This window comes from Ostrea edulis, chromosome 4 (genome assembly GCF_947568905.1).
Source record: "Ostrea edulis chromosome 4, xbOstEdul1.1, whole genome shotgun sequence".
In the NCBI taxonomy this organism is placed as follows: Eukaryota; Metazoa; Mollusca; class Bivalvia; order Ostreida; family Ostreidae; genus Ostrea; species Ostrea edulis.
The window spans coordinates 43,075,759-43,088,052 of NC_079167.1; the positions used below are offsets into that span (position 1 = coordinate 43,075,759).

The following is a 12,294-nucleotide window of genomic DNA, read 5'->3' on the forward strand; positions in this document are numbered from 1 at the left end:
CCTAGTGGGGGTTGGGCATGAGGCTAATAACCTCATCTCATAAAAACAGCCTTATTACAGAAATCAATACAAGAAATATAGAATATCACACTCTAATGTTGATCTCGGACCTGGGATTGGCCCCGAGAGTTGATCTCGGCCCAAGCCCGTATCACTCGAGGGGCAATTCCAGGTCCGAGATCAACATTAGAGTGTGATATTGTTTATATCATATACCTAAAACACAACAAGTTGATAAACATTTTTTTTTAAATTGGGGGGGGGGGGGGGTATTGACCCAAACATAACTACATGATACTGTACAACGATATTTGACTATTTCATTCCTTCAGTGAGTTTACTTTAATAGTTACGTTTCCAGTACTATTGGCATTGTGAAACATGCTAAAATCTGGGTTTTGTAGCTTTATTCCATGCTGGTCACGATAATTGGATGATTAATTATGGGTCCACATCCCCTCATGTGGTCTAGAATTAACTGAACTGCTTGGCTGAGAAACTCGTCATATCTATCGTTGTGTTGTTCATGTACATGTATATTCTATTAAGCAGTTCCTAGGGGCTTGCTAATTGATACTAAAATTGGAAATAAGTGAATTATTCTTATTTATTTTTTCGGATTTACCAAACTCGCCCGTTTTCAATACTTCATATAATTTGTAAGAGTTGTAGAACTTTGTTTACGTGGCGTCATCGTATGAACGGGAATGTTTACAGATCTGATGCTGCTATTTCTTTGCTTAAGGAATGTTACCTTATACTGAAGTAAGTTTTTTTTTTACCGTTTCCCATCTGTTTAGCATCTATAAGTCGTTGAAATACGTCGGAAGATAATGGTTCTACTTTTCTTGTTTTATTGCCAAGTCCTCGGGATTTTAGATTTCAGAAATTGTTTTAAAACAGTTTTCTACATCAAAATTGCTGTAAATTAACATTTCATCTCCATTAGGACCAGGAATTTCTGAAAATGCTTCAGTATCACCCTCCATAATCCTCCTACTGTTTTCTGTCGCCTAGAACATTGATTGTTTTGAAATGAAGTTAAACGTGTTATTGTTCTAAATAAACAATTGTTACTTGGGTTACCCCCCTTAGCTTAGATACTCGCTACAATTTAGTGCTGTTTTTGAAAACGTTTTGTCGTGGAAGAAAGTATTATATTTGAAAAAAATTGTGTCTAACATCATTTTTTTCATGTAGTTATGTTAGATTTCAAAAAATTAAAGAAGAAATAGCTATTTGAAATTTGAGGGCGAGACAGCCCCTTGACAACGGGCCGAGACAGAGATATCTCGGCCCTTAGGGCGAGACAGCCCTACCTACTTGCAGCTGTCTCACCCTAGCCAAGATAGGTGTATCAGGGCTGATACACTACTAGGTATATGATATATCAAAATACAGCAGAAAATCCTTGAGGAAACGAGTTGTTTAGGTCCAGAAATATTCAAATGCAAAAAATTCATTTTTTTCTTGAAGGTGAAATGACATGTGTGAACACTTTAAACATGAATTGTTGAACTTGAGGTAAATTTTTCTTGAAAAAAATAATAAGAAGAAAATAATCAATATGCAAAGGACTTACGAGTGATAACAGCCATATCTGACCTGAATATTAAACATTATTTGATTTCTCTGAAATTCAGTAATTCTGGAATATCATGCATTCATTTTCGCAACTTTCAATAATAAGAGCCACCTGTGTTAACCAAAACTATTTACAAATATATGCCTCACTAAAAAATGATTCTTAACATATCTAATATTTGATCATAATCAACACATGTTACCCATTTCTTTGAAGTCAAACAATATGATATAATGGGGACTTTTAGTCATCTGTGAGAAATGTATACATGTATCTCTATGATGCTGATATTGTAAATTCCTAACTAAAATCATCATATATTTTGCAAATTTTCACCTATTTCATGTCTTCTTTACAAAGATTAGAATTAAAGTCAGAATAAGAGCCAAATCAGACTGCCAATGACCCTAGTTCTTTATAGTTACCCCTGAATTTCCCTCCAGTATTCTGTTGTACCCCAGGGTTTTATCATCTATGTCTACATAGGGATGTCCGCCGGTCTCCAATCCACGACTTCCACCTAACCAATGACAGGAACATTATATATTTAACACATAGAAAGCCCTCACTCTAACTACCAATATGCATAAGACATTAATATAAATTGAAAATATTTCTTGGTATAAACTTCTGTCTTGCACTGAATGAACTTGATTTTGAGCTTTAGGATGAGTATAGTAAATATTTAGACATAAATGCCAAAGTGACATCTTAGAATTTCTAGTACACTGTACATGCAGACAATGTTGAGAGAAATACGTGTTACGTACTGTACAGTATGTAGACCCGCCCTCTCTGGGGCTCATTACTGTCGCTGTGGCCAGGAGAACCAATCACTAGGTCTTCATTGCCATCACTATCCAGGTCCTTAGCAACCACTGACCTGTCAAGGAGCCACGTAGTTACAACTTTATTTACTGTAACAGTAGTATGCATAATCTTTTTTTTCTTTTTTCTTTTGCCCTGGTGGACTTAAAAAGTTGTAATAAATCTGATAAATTGACTTTTAATATATTCACATAATCGACTAACACATACCTGTGATTTGAATGTGAGAATTACAAGTGGATTAGTGTTATTTACATGTAAGTTAATAGGTTTCAATTAAATATATCTATATTTCCAATGTTTTTACCTTCGATATTTTTACCAATTGAAATGATAGCCATTTCCTCATGAATGTGAAAAATGTGCATATGAATCTTGATAAATATAGTATGAATACATTATCAACTGGGAATATTCCAAGAAAAATGAAAAGTAAATATAAAAAAATAAATTTCAGTTTTGAAAATACAAATGTACACGAGGGTATGAACAGCAACTCTTCACCCCAGCATGCTTTTCAGGAAGCACTAATATTCTTCATGCAGTAGGCCGGCATGAAGCGTTGCAGTTCATGCTCTCATGTATTTTCAAAAATGAAATTTATACCTTGATAACGTTAATCTATAAAGTAAAATAATATCTAAGTTTACCATCCTAACTGTGAGTAACTCCTGGAACTTCGGAAGTCGATGGTAAAATTTGGTTGTCTGGCGTGTGCTGGATACAAGTCAGCAGAGTACTTTCTGTGGAGATAGCTGCTTTTTTTCTGTGACTCAGCTACTTTGGACTATTTAATATACAGTGAAATAAGTCAATTATAGAACCTTATTATAAGGTGAAGTTAATAAGCAAAACACATTAATGTGAAAAACATGTGATGCCATCATTTTAAATGCTACTTATATGTCGTTATTGCCTAAATAAAGAATAATAATAATTCTTGCTAATTTTTTAATGAATACATAATATTAAAATTTAATAATGAACAAGATTGTTACACGTAATCATATGTTCCCCCCTGCAGCCAAAAAAGTTGAAGCACAAAAGTCCCATAACTCCTGTAAAATTTATCAAATCAAAATGACGGCGCAATATGATCAGTTACACATGGTGACTAACAATCCTACAAAATTTGAACAAAATCTGTTAAGCGGTTTCGGATGAGAAGATCCAAAAAATCAAGTGGGATGGAGGGACGCACATACAGACAGACAGCGGTATTTCTATGTCCCCTTCCATGTTGTGGCGGGGGACAAAAAAAATGTTTAAATACAAAGCATGCTTAATTAAAGTGATATAGCCATAAGAATACTAGTATGTCTATTATACAATTATCAATTCCTCTTAAAACAGGAATAAATGAACCTGCCTATACACACCTTCAACTTCTCTGTCATCTGAACTTTGACCCCTCTGAGGACGGGTGTAATGATGAGATCCTCCGTGGTAAGACCATACAGCCTGGGTTTTCGGAAGGATAACTTGTTGATCTTTTGTGATCTGTACCGTGTTTTAACTGTCGATTTCGAGCAGTTGATGAACACTGTACTGTGAGGTACATCACAAGCTCTACAAATGAAAACAATTTACAGTCGAACATGCATCAAGGCAGCTTGTTAGTGAGAGCTTTTTAGTATGCATGGAGTCTGAAGAATTGAACTCCCTCCCTTTCTTATATTTATGATGCAAGTTCAATCATTTCTATCCATGAAGGCTATTAATAGTTAAAGACGGTTTCCATGGTGACCCCCTAGACTCTCTCTGGATTAGTTACCAGTCCGTGTCACTCCTAGAGGAAGTCGGTACCCATATAAAGCTGAGTAGTAGACTAACATGATGTAGATAAAATGTCTCTACCAGCAGGTAACCTCTAGCAGAAGTCGGAACCCATTTAAAGCTGAGTGGACAAACACTACCAGCAGGTAGTGCCTTCTTTCTCTTTGTAAATTTGTCCATAAGCTATCTCTAATGGATTTCAATAAAATTTAATGGAAAGATTTGCCCCCTTTCCTCCACTTAACGGTAAAAGTGATAAGTATCTAAGGTGGATCTGATATCAATGTAAAAAGGCTGAAATTTTTATAAATTCAATTGATACTGCATCATAATCAGGATATTGGACATCGATATTCATTAATGGGGGGGGGGGGGGGGCGTGGTGAAGGTTTCTGAATACTGATATTAATGGAGGGCGTGGTGAAGGTTTCTGAACATTGATATTAATGGAGGGCGTGGTGAAGGTTTCTGAATACTGATATTAATGGAGGGCGTGGTGAAGGTTTCTGAATACTGATATTAATGGAGGGCGTGGTGAAGGTTTCTGAATACTGATATTAATGGAGGGCGTGGTGAAGGTTTCTGAATACTGATATTAATGGAGGGCGTGGTGAAGGTTTCTGAATACTGATATTAATGGAGGGCGTGGTGAAGGTTTATGAATACTGATATTAATGGAGGGCGTGGTGAAGGTTTATGAATATTGATATTAATGGAGGGCGTGGTGAAGGTTTATGAATATTGATATTAATGGAGGGCGTGGTGAAGGTTTATGAATATTGATATTAATGGAGGGTGTGGTGAAGGTTTATGAATATTGATATTAATGGAGGGCGTGGTGAAGGTTTATGAATATTGATATTGTGTGAAGTGACGGTGAAGGCACTTACCGTGTTCCTTTCTCAATCATGGTAATGGCGTCATTCCATTTTCTCGTCGTTAAGCTGGCCATATCCATCAGTCCACCTTGAAAATATTCCATCATATTGTCTATCAAAAAGTTGCTGTCATTGGCTATTGTAAGGAAAGCCTGGAAAATTGAAGAGAATAGATTGCATTTATATGTGTGCCAATTTTCAGCTGCTAGGTTGAAATGATGTCGATGTGACCAGGCATGTATGATTTTTTTCAAAGTGGGGAAGGAACGGGTGGCCAACAGGAGAAGGAAGGAAGGGGGCAGCCAGAGAAGGAGTTGACTTTACAATCGTCTGAAAATCCCTGGACATAAATAGAATTTCAAATACAAAAAAAAAAAAATCTAAAATTAGTTAGTTTTGCCCAAACCTAAAATCCTAAATTATGGGGAGAGTTGGGGGGGGGGGGGGGGGTGGGGGGTGGGGGGGGGGGGTGGGGGGGGGCAAAGGTTGATGCTTTAAAGCTGAACAAGGATTCATTTCATTGGTTAGTAATATAGGAAAGGAGAAAATGTTTGACTGGACTGGGAATCAAACTCCAGCATTACTAGTCAGGTGCTCTAACCATTGAGCTACCCAGGCCAAAATCCACGTTCCATATACGCCTAACTACTACAGGTTCAAGCTTACATTTCAACTACCATTCACTACTACAAACTGTGAAAACGTAAGAGGAGTATATGAATTGAACTTTGCATGTAGAAGTAATAGACTTTGCGTGTAAAAATATTGTGATTGAAAAAAGTACATTGTCAAAAAAAAAGGGGGGGGGGGCTTGTTACTATGTACCAGGCTGCTGACCACCATAGAATTCACAACATTTTTTTTACTTGATTTAGATTTAATTACAAACTAATGACTCCTAATTTATAAGATAAATACTGTTGATTTTTTTGTGGTTATTATTATCTAATGACCCTAAAAGAGCAAATTTTACCTCAGCTTTGGAAAATTGTATAGAAATGCGAATATCATATGATAAAACTTTCACTGACTTCTGTTTTAATTCATAATAATATGGGGGGGGGGGGGGGGGAGGGGCATGATTTCAACAAACCTGAATCTGCACTATATCAGAAAGCTTTCATATAAATCTCAGCTTTTCTGGCTTAGTGGTTCTGGGAAGAAGATTTTTAAAGATTTTTCCTATATATTTGTATGTAAAACTTTGACCCCCTATTGTGGCCCCATCCGACCCCGGGGGCCATGATCTTAGCAATTTATAATCTGCACTATATCAGGAAGCTTTCATATAAATCTCAGCTTTTCTGGCTCAGTGGTTCTTGAGAAGAAGATTTTAAAAGATTTTTCCTATAAATTTGTATGTAAAACTTTGATGCCCCCCTTGAGGCCCTATTCAATCCCCGGGGTCCAGGATTTTAACAAACCTGAATCTGCACTATATCAGAAAGCTTTCATATAAATCTCAGCTTTTCTGGCTTAGTGGTTCTGGGAAGAAGATTTTTAAAGATTTTCCCTATATATTTGTATGTAAAACTTTGATCCCCTATTGTGGCCCCATCCGACCCCCGGGGGCCATGATTTTAACAATTTAGAATCTGCACTACCTAATAAAGCTTATCTATAAATTTCATCTTTTCTGGCCCAGTGGTTCTTGAGAAGAAGATTTTTTAATGACCCTACCCTATTTTTACCTTTTCTTGATTATCTCCCCTTGGAAGGTGGCCTGGCCCTTTATTTTAACAATTTAGAATTCCCTTTACCTAAGGATGTTTTGTGCCAACTTTAATTGAAATTGGCCCAGTGGTTGTTGAGAAGAAGTTGAAAATGTGAAAAGTTTACAGACGGACGGACGGACGCCGGAATACAGGTGATCAGAAAAGCTCACTTGAGCTTTCAGCTCAGGTGAGCTAAAAACCATTAATAATTGTATCTTCTGATTAATTTTAATACATAATAGCATATCACTAATATCAAAATTCTTGGTTATTTCAAAAATTAAATACAACATAATTTTAAAAAACACATTTTTCTCACCTCTGCTCCAAGCAAAACTTCTGCTATCCTATAAAATAAGATAAATTCAATACACAGTGTGCTACTTTTACATTAGATCAAGACAAACAGGAATGCCCTTTTTACAGTACAGCAAAACACAGTTATAGTGAACCTCCAGTGCCAGCAAAAATCAGTTCGTTATAACCAAACTTCATTATACAGTAAAACACTGTTATAGCGAACCTCCAGTGCCAGCAAAAATCAGTTCGTTATAACCAAACTTAATTATATCCAAAGAAATTTTTGCTATTTTCCTCTCAGAATAAATATCACTTTGCAATAAGCGTAAATTCAAATACCATTATAAAAATTACACCTACTGAACATCACAGCCATCAGTTATGAGGAAATTTAAAGTTTTCTATTTAATAAATTAACGTCAAAACTACAGGGCCGTTAACCATTGCATCTACTGAATATATTTATATAAAGAATATTACCCTTCCAGCAACAGTTGTGATGAACAGAGTGTGATGACGTCCTTATCAATTCTTGTTTGTCCATAGAATTCCCGATAAATGTTGTAAAGATCATCCACAGGGACATACCTAAACAAATAAAGTGCACCGCCACGGCACATGATACGCCCGTCACATATTGTTAACAGTATAGATTGTACCCATTTAAACATTTTTTTTTATATCACCTTAATTAAATGTCACAGTGACCTTAAAGTAGGATGCGACACACCTTCTACCTAAGATGCATTAGTTGACCAATTTTGGTGATTCTAGGTCTAATAGTTTTCAAGTTATGAGCCGGACAAGTTTTTGCCATATATGGCCATATCTTCTTAATGAAAAGTCACAGTGACCTGGTTTTAATGTGCGACACACCTTCTACCCAAGATGTATCTACAGACAAAGTTTGATGATTCTAGGCCTTGTAGTATTTAAGTTACGGGTCGGACACGAAAAAGCTAACAGACGGACGGACAGACGGATATCTTCTTAATGAAAAGTCACAGTGACCTGGTTTTAATGTGCGACACACCTTCTACCCAAGATGTATCTACAGACAAAGTTTGATGATTCTAGGCCTTGTAGTATTTAAGTTACGGGTCGGACACGAAAAAGCTAACAGACGGACGGACAGACGGATATCTTCTTAATGAAAAGTCACAGTGACCTGGTTTTAATGTGTGACACACCTTCTACCCAAGATGTATCTACAGACAAAGTTTGATGATTCTAGGCCTTGTAGTATTTAAGTTACGGGTCGGACACGAAAAAGCTAACAGACGGACGGACAGACGGACGGACATGAATGCCATACCATAATACGTCCTGTCTTAAGACAGGCATATAAAAAGCAGATGCTATACCTACACAAAACATCAGACATTGTACCTACACAAAACATCAGACATTGTACCCACACAAAACAATAGACGTTATACCCACACAAAACAATAGACGTTATACCCACACAAAACACCAGACGTTATACCCACACAAAACACCAGACGTTATACCCACACAAAACAATAGACGTTATACCCACACAAAACAATAGATGTTATACCCACACAAAACAATAGACGTTATACCTACACAAAACAATAGACGTTATACCCACACAAAACAGCAGACGTTATACCCACACAAAACAATAGACATTATACCCACACAAAACAATAGACGTTATACCCACACAAAACACCAGACGTTATACCCACACAAAACAATAGACGTTATACCCACACAAAACAGCAGACGTTATACCCACACAAAACAATAGACGTTATACCCACACAAAACACCAGACGTTATACCCACACAAAACAATAGACATTATACCCACACAAAACAATAGACGTTATACCCACACAAAACAGCAGACGTTATACCCACACAAAACACCAGACATTGTACCTACACAAAACAATAGACGTTATACCCACACAAAACACCAGACTTTACACAAACACAAAACAGCAGACGTTACATAAACACAAAACAGCAGATGTTATTCCTCAGGTCACCCTTCAAAGAACTGTTCAATTGCTGTAACACAATCCACTCATCCAAATCTGTCCTACTCACATATCTCTCCGTGTGTTTTATATATATACAAAATGTATCAATCCATTGATTTTCTTTTTTATTTTGATGCTATTGAAAATTGTGATGGATTAAGTTGTCTTGTAAGTGACCATCATTGAATTTTAATGCATACCATACTTGTTTCCAGACAGATTGATTATGAGAAATGACTTTAATTGATGAGTTTTACCACCTCCCCCCCATAAAAAAAAACACTTTTTTCCTACTTTTACCAAAAATAAAATGAGTCATGTAACTGCCATTACAGAAAATTAAAAAAAATTTCAGTTGAATTATTTAGATACCTTTTCCAACAGGGCACTGACAAATCAAGAATTTGACCTTGACAAACAGATTTACGTTCACTCTGTGTGACACTTGCCAGTATTGAGAATTTGACCTTGACAAACAGCTTTACGTGCACTCTGAGCGACACTTGCCAGTATTGAGAATTTGACCTTGACAAACAGCTTTACGTGCACTCTGAGCGACACTTGCCAGTATTGAGAATATGACCTTGACAAACAGCTTTACGTGCACTCTGAGCGACACTTGCCAGTATTTTTCAGGGTAGAGGGTATCATCTTTTGACAGCATAGTATAAGCATTCCACACATCTCCACCTACAATTGAATTCAAGATGTCAAACACAGGAATTTATGTCAAACACAGGAAATGGTTATTTCAGCAGTAATGAAGAAATAAAAATTCTTACCAAAGTCTCCGACAGGGTGAGCTTCTGAATATGAACCATGGAAATTCATCTGCCAAAAAATGAATTATAAACTGGAACATGTATTGCCTTTTCATATGTGTACATATAACAATCATCTACATCATAGATATCTCCAAAATACTTTCAACTGTCAGTTCCAGGGGCTGGTCTTCAGCACCAACTGTAAAAAGATGTGAGAAAATGCAATGGACCAGACCAGGATTTTAAGCTGGGCCCCCTGAATCTCTAGTCAGGTGCTCTACCAACTGAGCTATCTGGCCACTGATGATTAAACCCATCTGACCGCCACACAACTATTTCTTGGACCAGTCTTTAATCTGAATTTAAATGTGCTAATAGTATCTAGCAAGATATTTTTAGTGGCACTGGTGTTCAAGCTAGAGTATTGATTTGAAATACGCAATTATTTATTATTGCTAATTCATTACAAGTTTGTGCATCAGCTTCAGTGATAGTAAATTCAACAATGCTCAAATCTAAATTAGGCTAAGTACATAAACAAAGGCCCTCACTAATCCATTATCATAAAATCTAAATTAAGTACATAAACAAAGGCCCTCACTAATCCGTTATCATAAAATCTAAATTAAGTACATAAACAAAGGCCCTCACTAATCCGTTATTATAAAATCTAAATTAAGTACATAAACAAAGGCACTCACTAATCCGTTATTATAAAATCTAAATTAAGTACATAAACAAAGGCCCTCACTAATCCGTTATCATAAAATCTAAATTAAGTACATAAACAAAGGCACTCACTAATCCGTTATCATAAAATCTAAATTAAGTACATAAACAAAGGCACTCACTAATCCGTTATCATAAAATCTAAATTAAGTACATAAACAAAGGCCCTCACTAATCCGTTATCATAAAATCTAAATTAAGTACATAAACAAAGGCACTCACTAATCCGTTATCATAAAATCTAAATTAAGTACATAAACAAAGGCACTCACTAATCCGTTAATATAAAATCTAAATTAAGTACATAAACAAAGGCCCTCACTAATCCGTTATCATAAAATCTAAATTAAGTACATAAACAAAGGCACTCACTAATCCGTTATCATAAAATCTAAATTAAGTACATAAACAAAGGCCCTCACTAATCCGTTATCATAAAATCTAAATTAAGTACATAAACAAAGGCCCTCACTAATCCGTTATCATAAAATCTAAATTAAGTACATAAACAAAGGCACTCACTAATCCGTTAATATAAAATCTAAATTAAGTACATAAACAAAGGCACTCACTAATCCGTTATCATAAAATCTAAATTAAGTACATAAACAAAGGCACTCACTAATCCGTTAATATAAAATCTAAATTAAGTACATAAACAAAGGCACTCACTAATCCGTTATCATAAAATCTAAATTAAGTACATAAACAAAGGCACTCACTAATCCGTTAATATATTAAAAAAATTATAATGCATCTATATTACACAAAAAACATTTTTCTTATTTCTTCTTTTAAAAGTTTAGATTACAAGATCTCCGTCTCCTTGGAACCATGCACCTCATTCCTGAGAAACAGATTCTTTAGAGAAGTACACATGTAATTATGCCAGTGTAATGCATCGCAGTTCATGACCTCATGTATTTTCAAAATTGAAATTTATTTCTTTAATAAACTGGAATCAAACTCATAAAAATATACTACTGTAATTAGCAAATTAATAGGCAAATCGTAAACATGTATTGCCGATTTGGAAGACTTGGATCAAGTGTTGCCTTTTGAAACTATAACTTTAATTTGACTTTTAAGTGATAAATCTTATAAAAATATCATATCTTAAAAATGCTTTGATGATAGCTAGGATTTGATGAGAGCTAGGATTTGATGAGAGCTAGGATTTGGAACACATGAACTAGATGGTACCTGTGATTTAAATCAGAGTGTACATTTTTACTGAAGAAACCGCAGGCTGCGAGATAATGTGAGATAATCTCCATTATATATGTCTCTGTTCAAATTGAAAATTCTTTCACAGACTGGGATGCATGGCTATAAGACAACACAAGTCATGAATATTTAACATAATTATGTAAATCCCTTTGATGCTTGTATTTACTTACATATCCCATGGTGGGTAAGAAGCCCTGGTCTAGATACAGGCTGTGCCATGTTATGTCAGCGACTTGATGTGACATGAAAGCCATCATGAAGACAAATAATTTTTCTGTTGCCTATAAAATACATGATATCATCATCATCATCTCTCTAAAACATCTGAATACATAACAATGTCAGTTAGATATAAAAGTACATAGGTAATTTCTTTTAAATGTGATTTGTATAATACAACAAAATGATGCAATGTCCCTTTGAAATTCTAAGAATAGACTGAAGCTACATGTAATACTTAGATTGTACAAA

The 12,294-nt window shown here is 35.5% G+C and overlaps 1 protein-coding gene across 2 annotated transcripts in view; it reads right to left on the reverse strand.

The window, feature by feature from the left end:
* Positions 1-12,294, reverse strand: part of LOC125668748 (phosphatidylinositol-glycan-specific phospholipase D-like) — a 30,801-nt gene that overhangs the window by 10,588 nt on the left and 7,919 nt on the right. For both annotated transcript variants that reach the window (XM_048903133.2, XM_048903132.2), the window contains exons 5-14: positions 11,994-12,104; positions 9,883-9,931; positions 9,724-9,790; positions 7,563-7,670; positions 7,102-7,129; positions 5,080-5,219; positions 3,793-3,982; positions 3,064-3,200; positions 2,356-2,468; positions 2,011-2,105 (exon numbers count right to left, since the gene is read on the reverse strand). In XM_048903133.2, the coding sequence (XP_048759090.2) occupies positions 2,011-2,105; positions 2,356-2,468; positions 3,064-3,200; positions 3,793-3,982; positions 5,080-5,219; positions 7,102-7,129; positions 7,563-7,670; positions 9,724-9,790; positions 9,883-9,931; positions 11,994-12,104 (1,038 nt within the window). The remainder of the gene's footprint in view (positions 1-2,010; positions 2,106-2,355; positions 2,469-3,063; positions 3,201-3,792; positions 3,983-5,079; positions 5,220-7,101; positions 7,130-7,562; positions 7,671-9,723; positions 9,791-9,882; positions 9,932-11,993; positions 12,105-12,294) is intronic.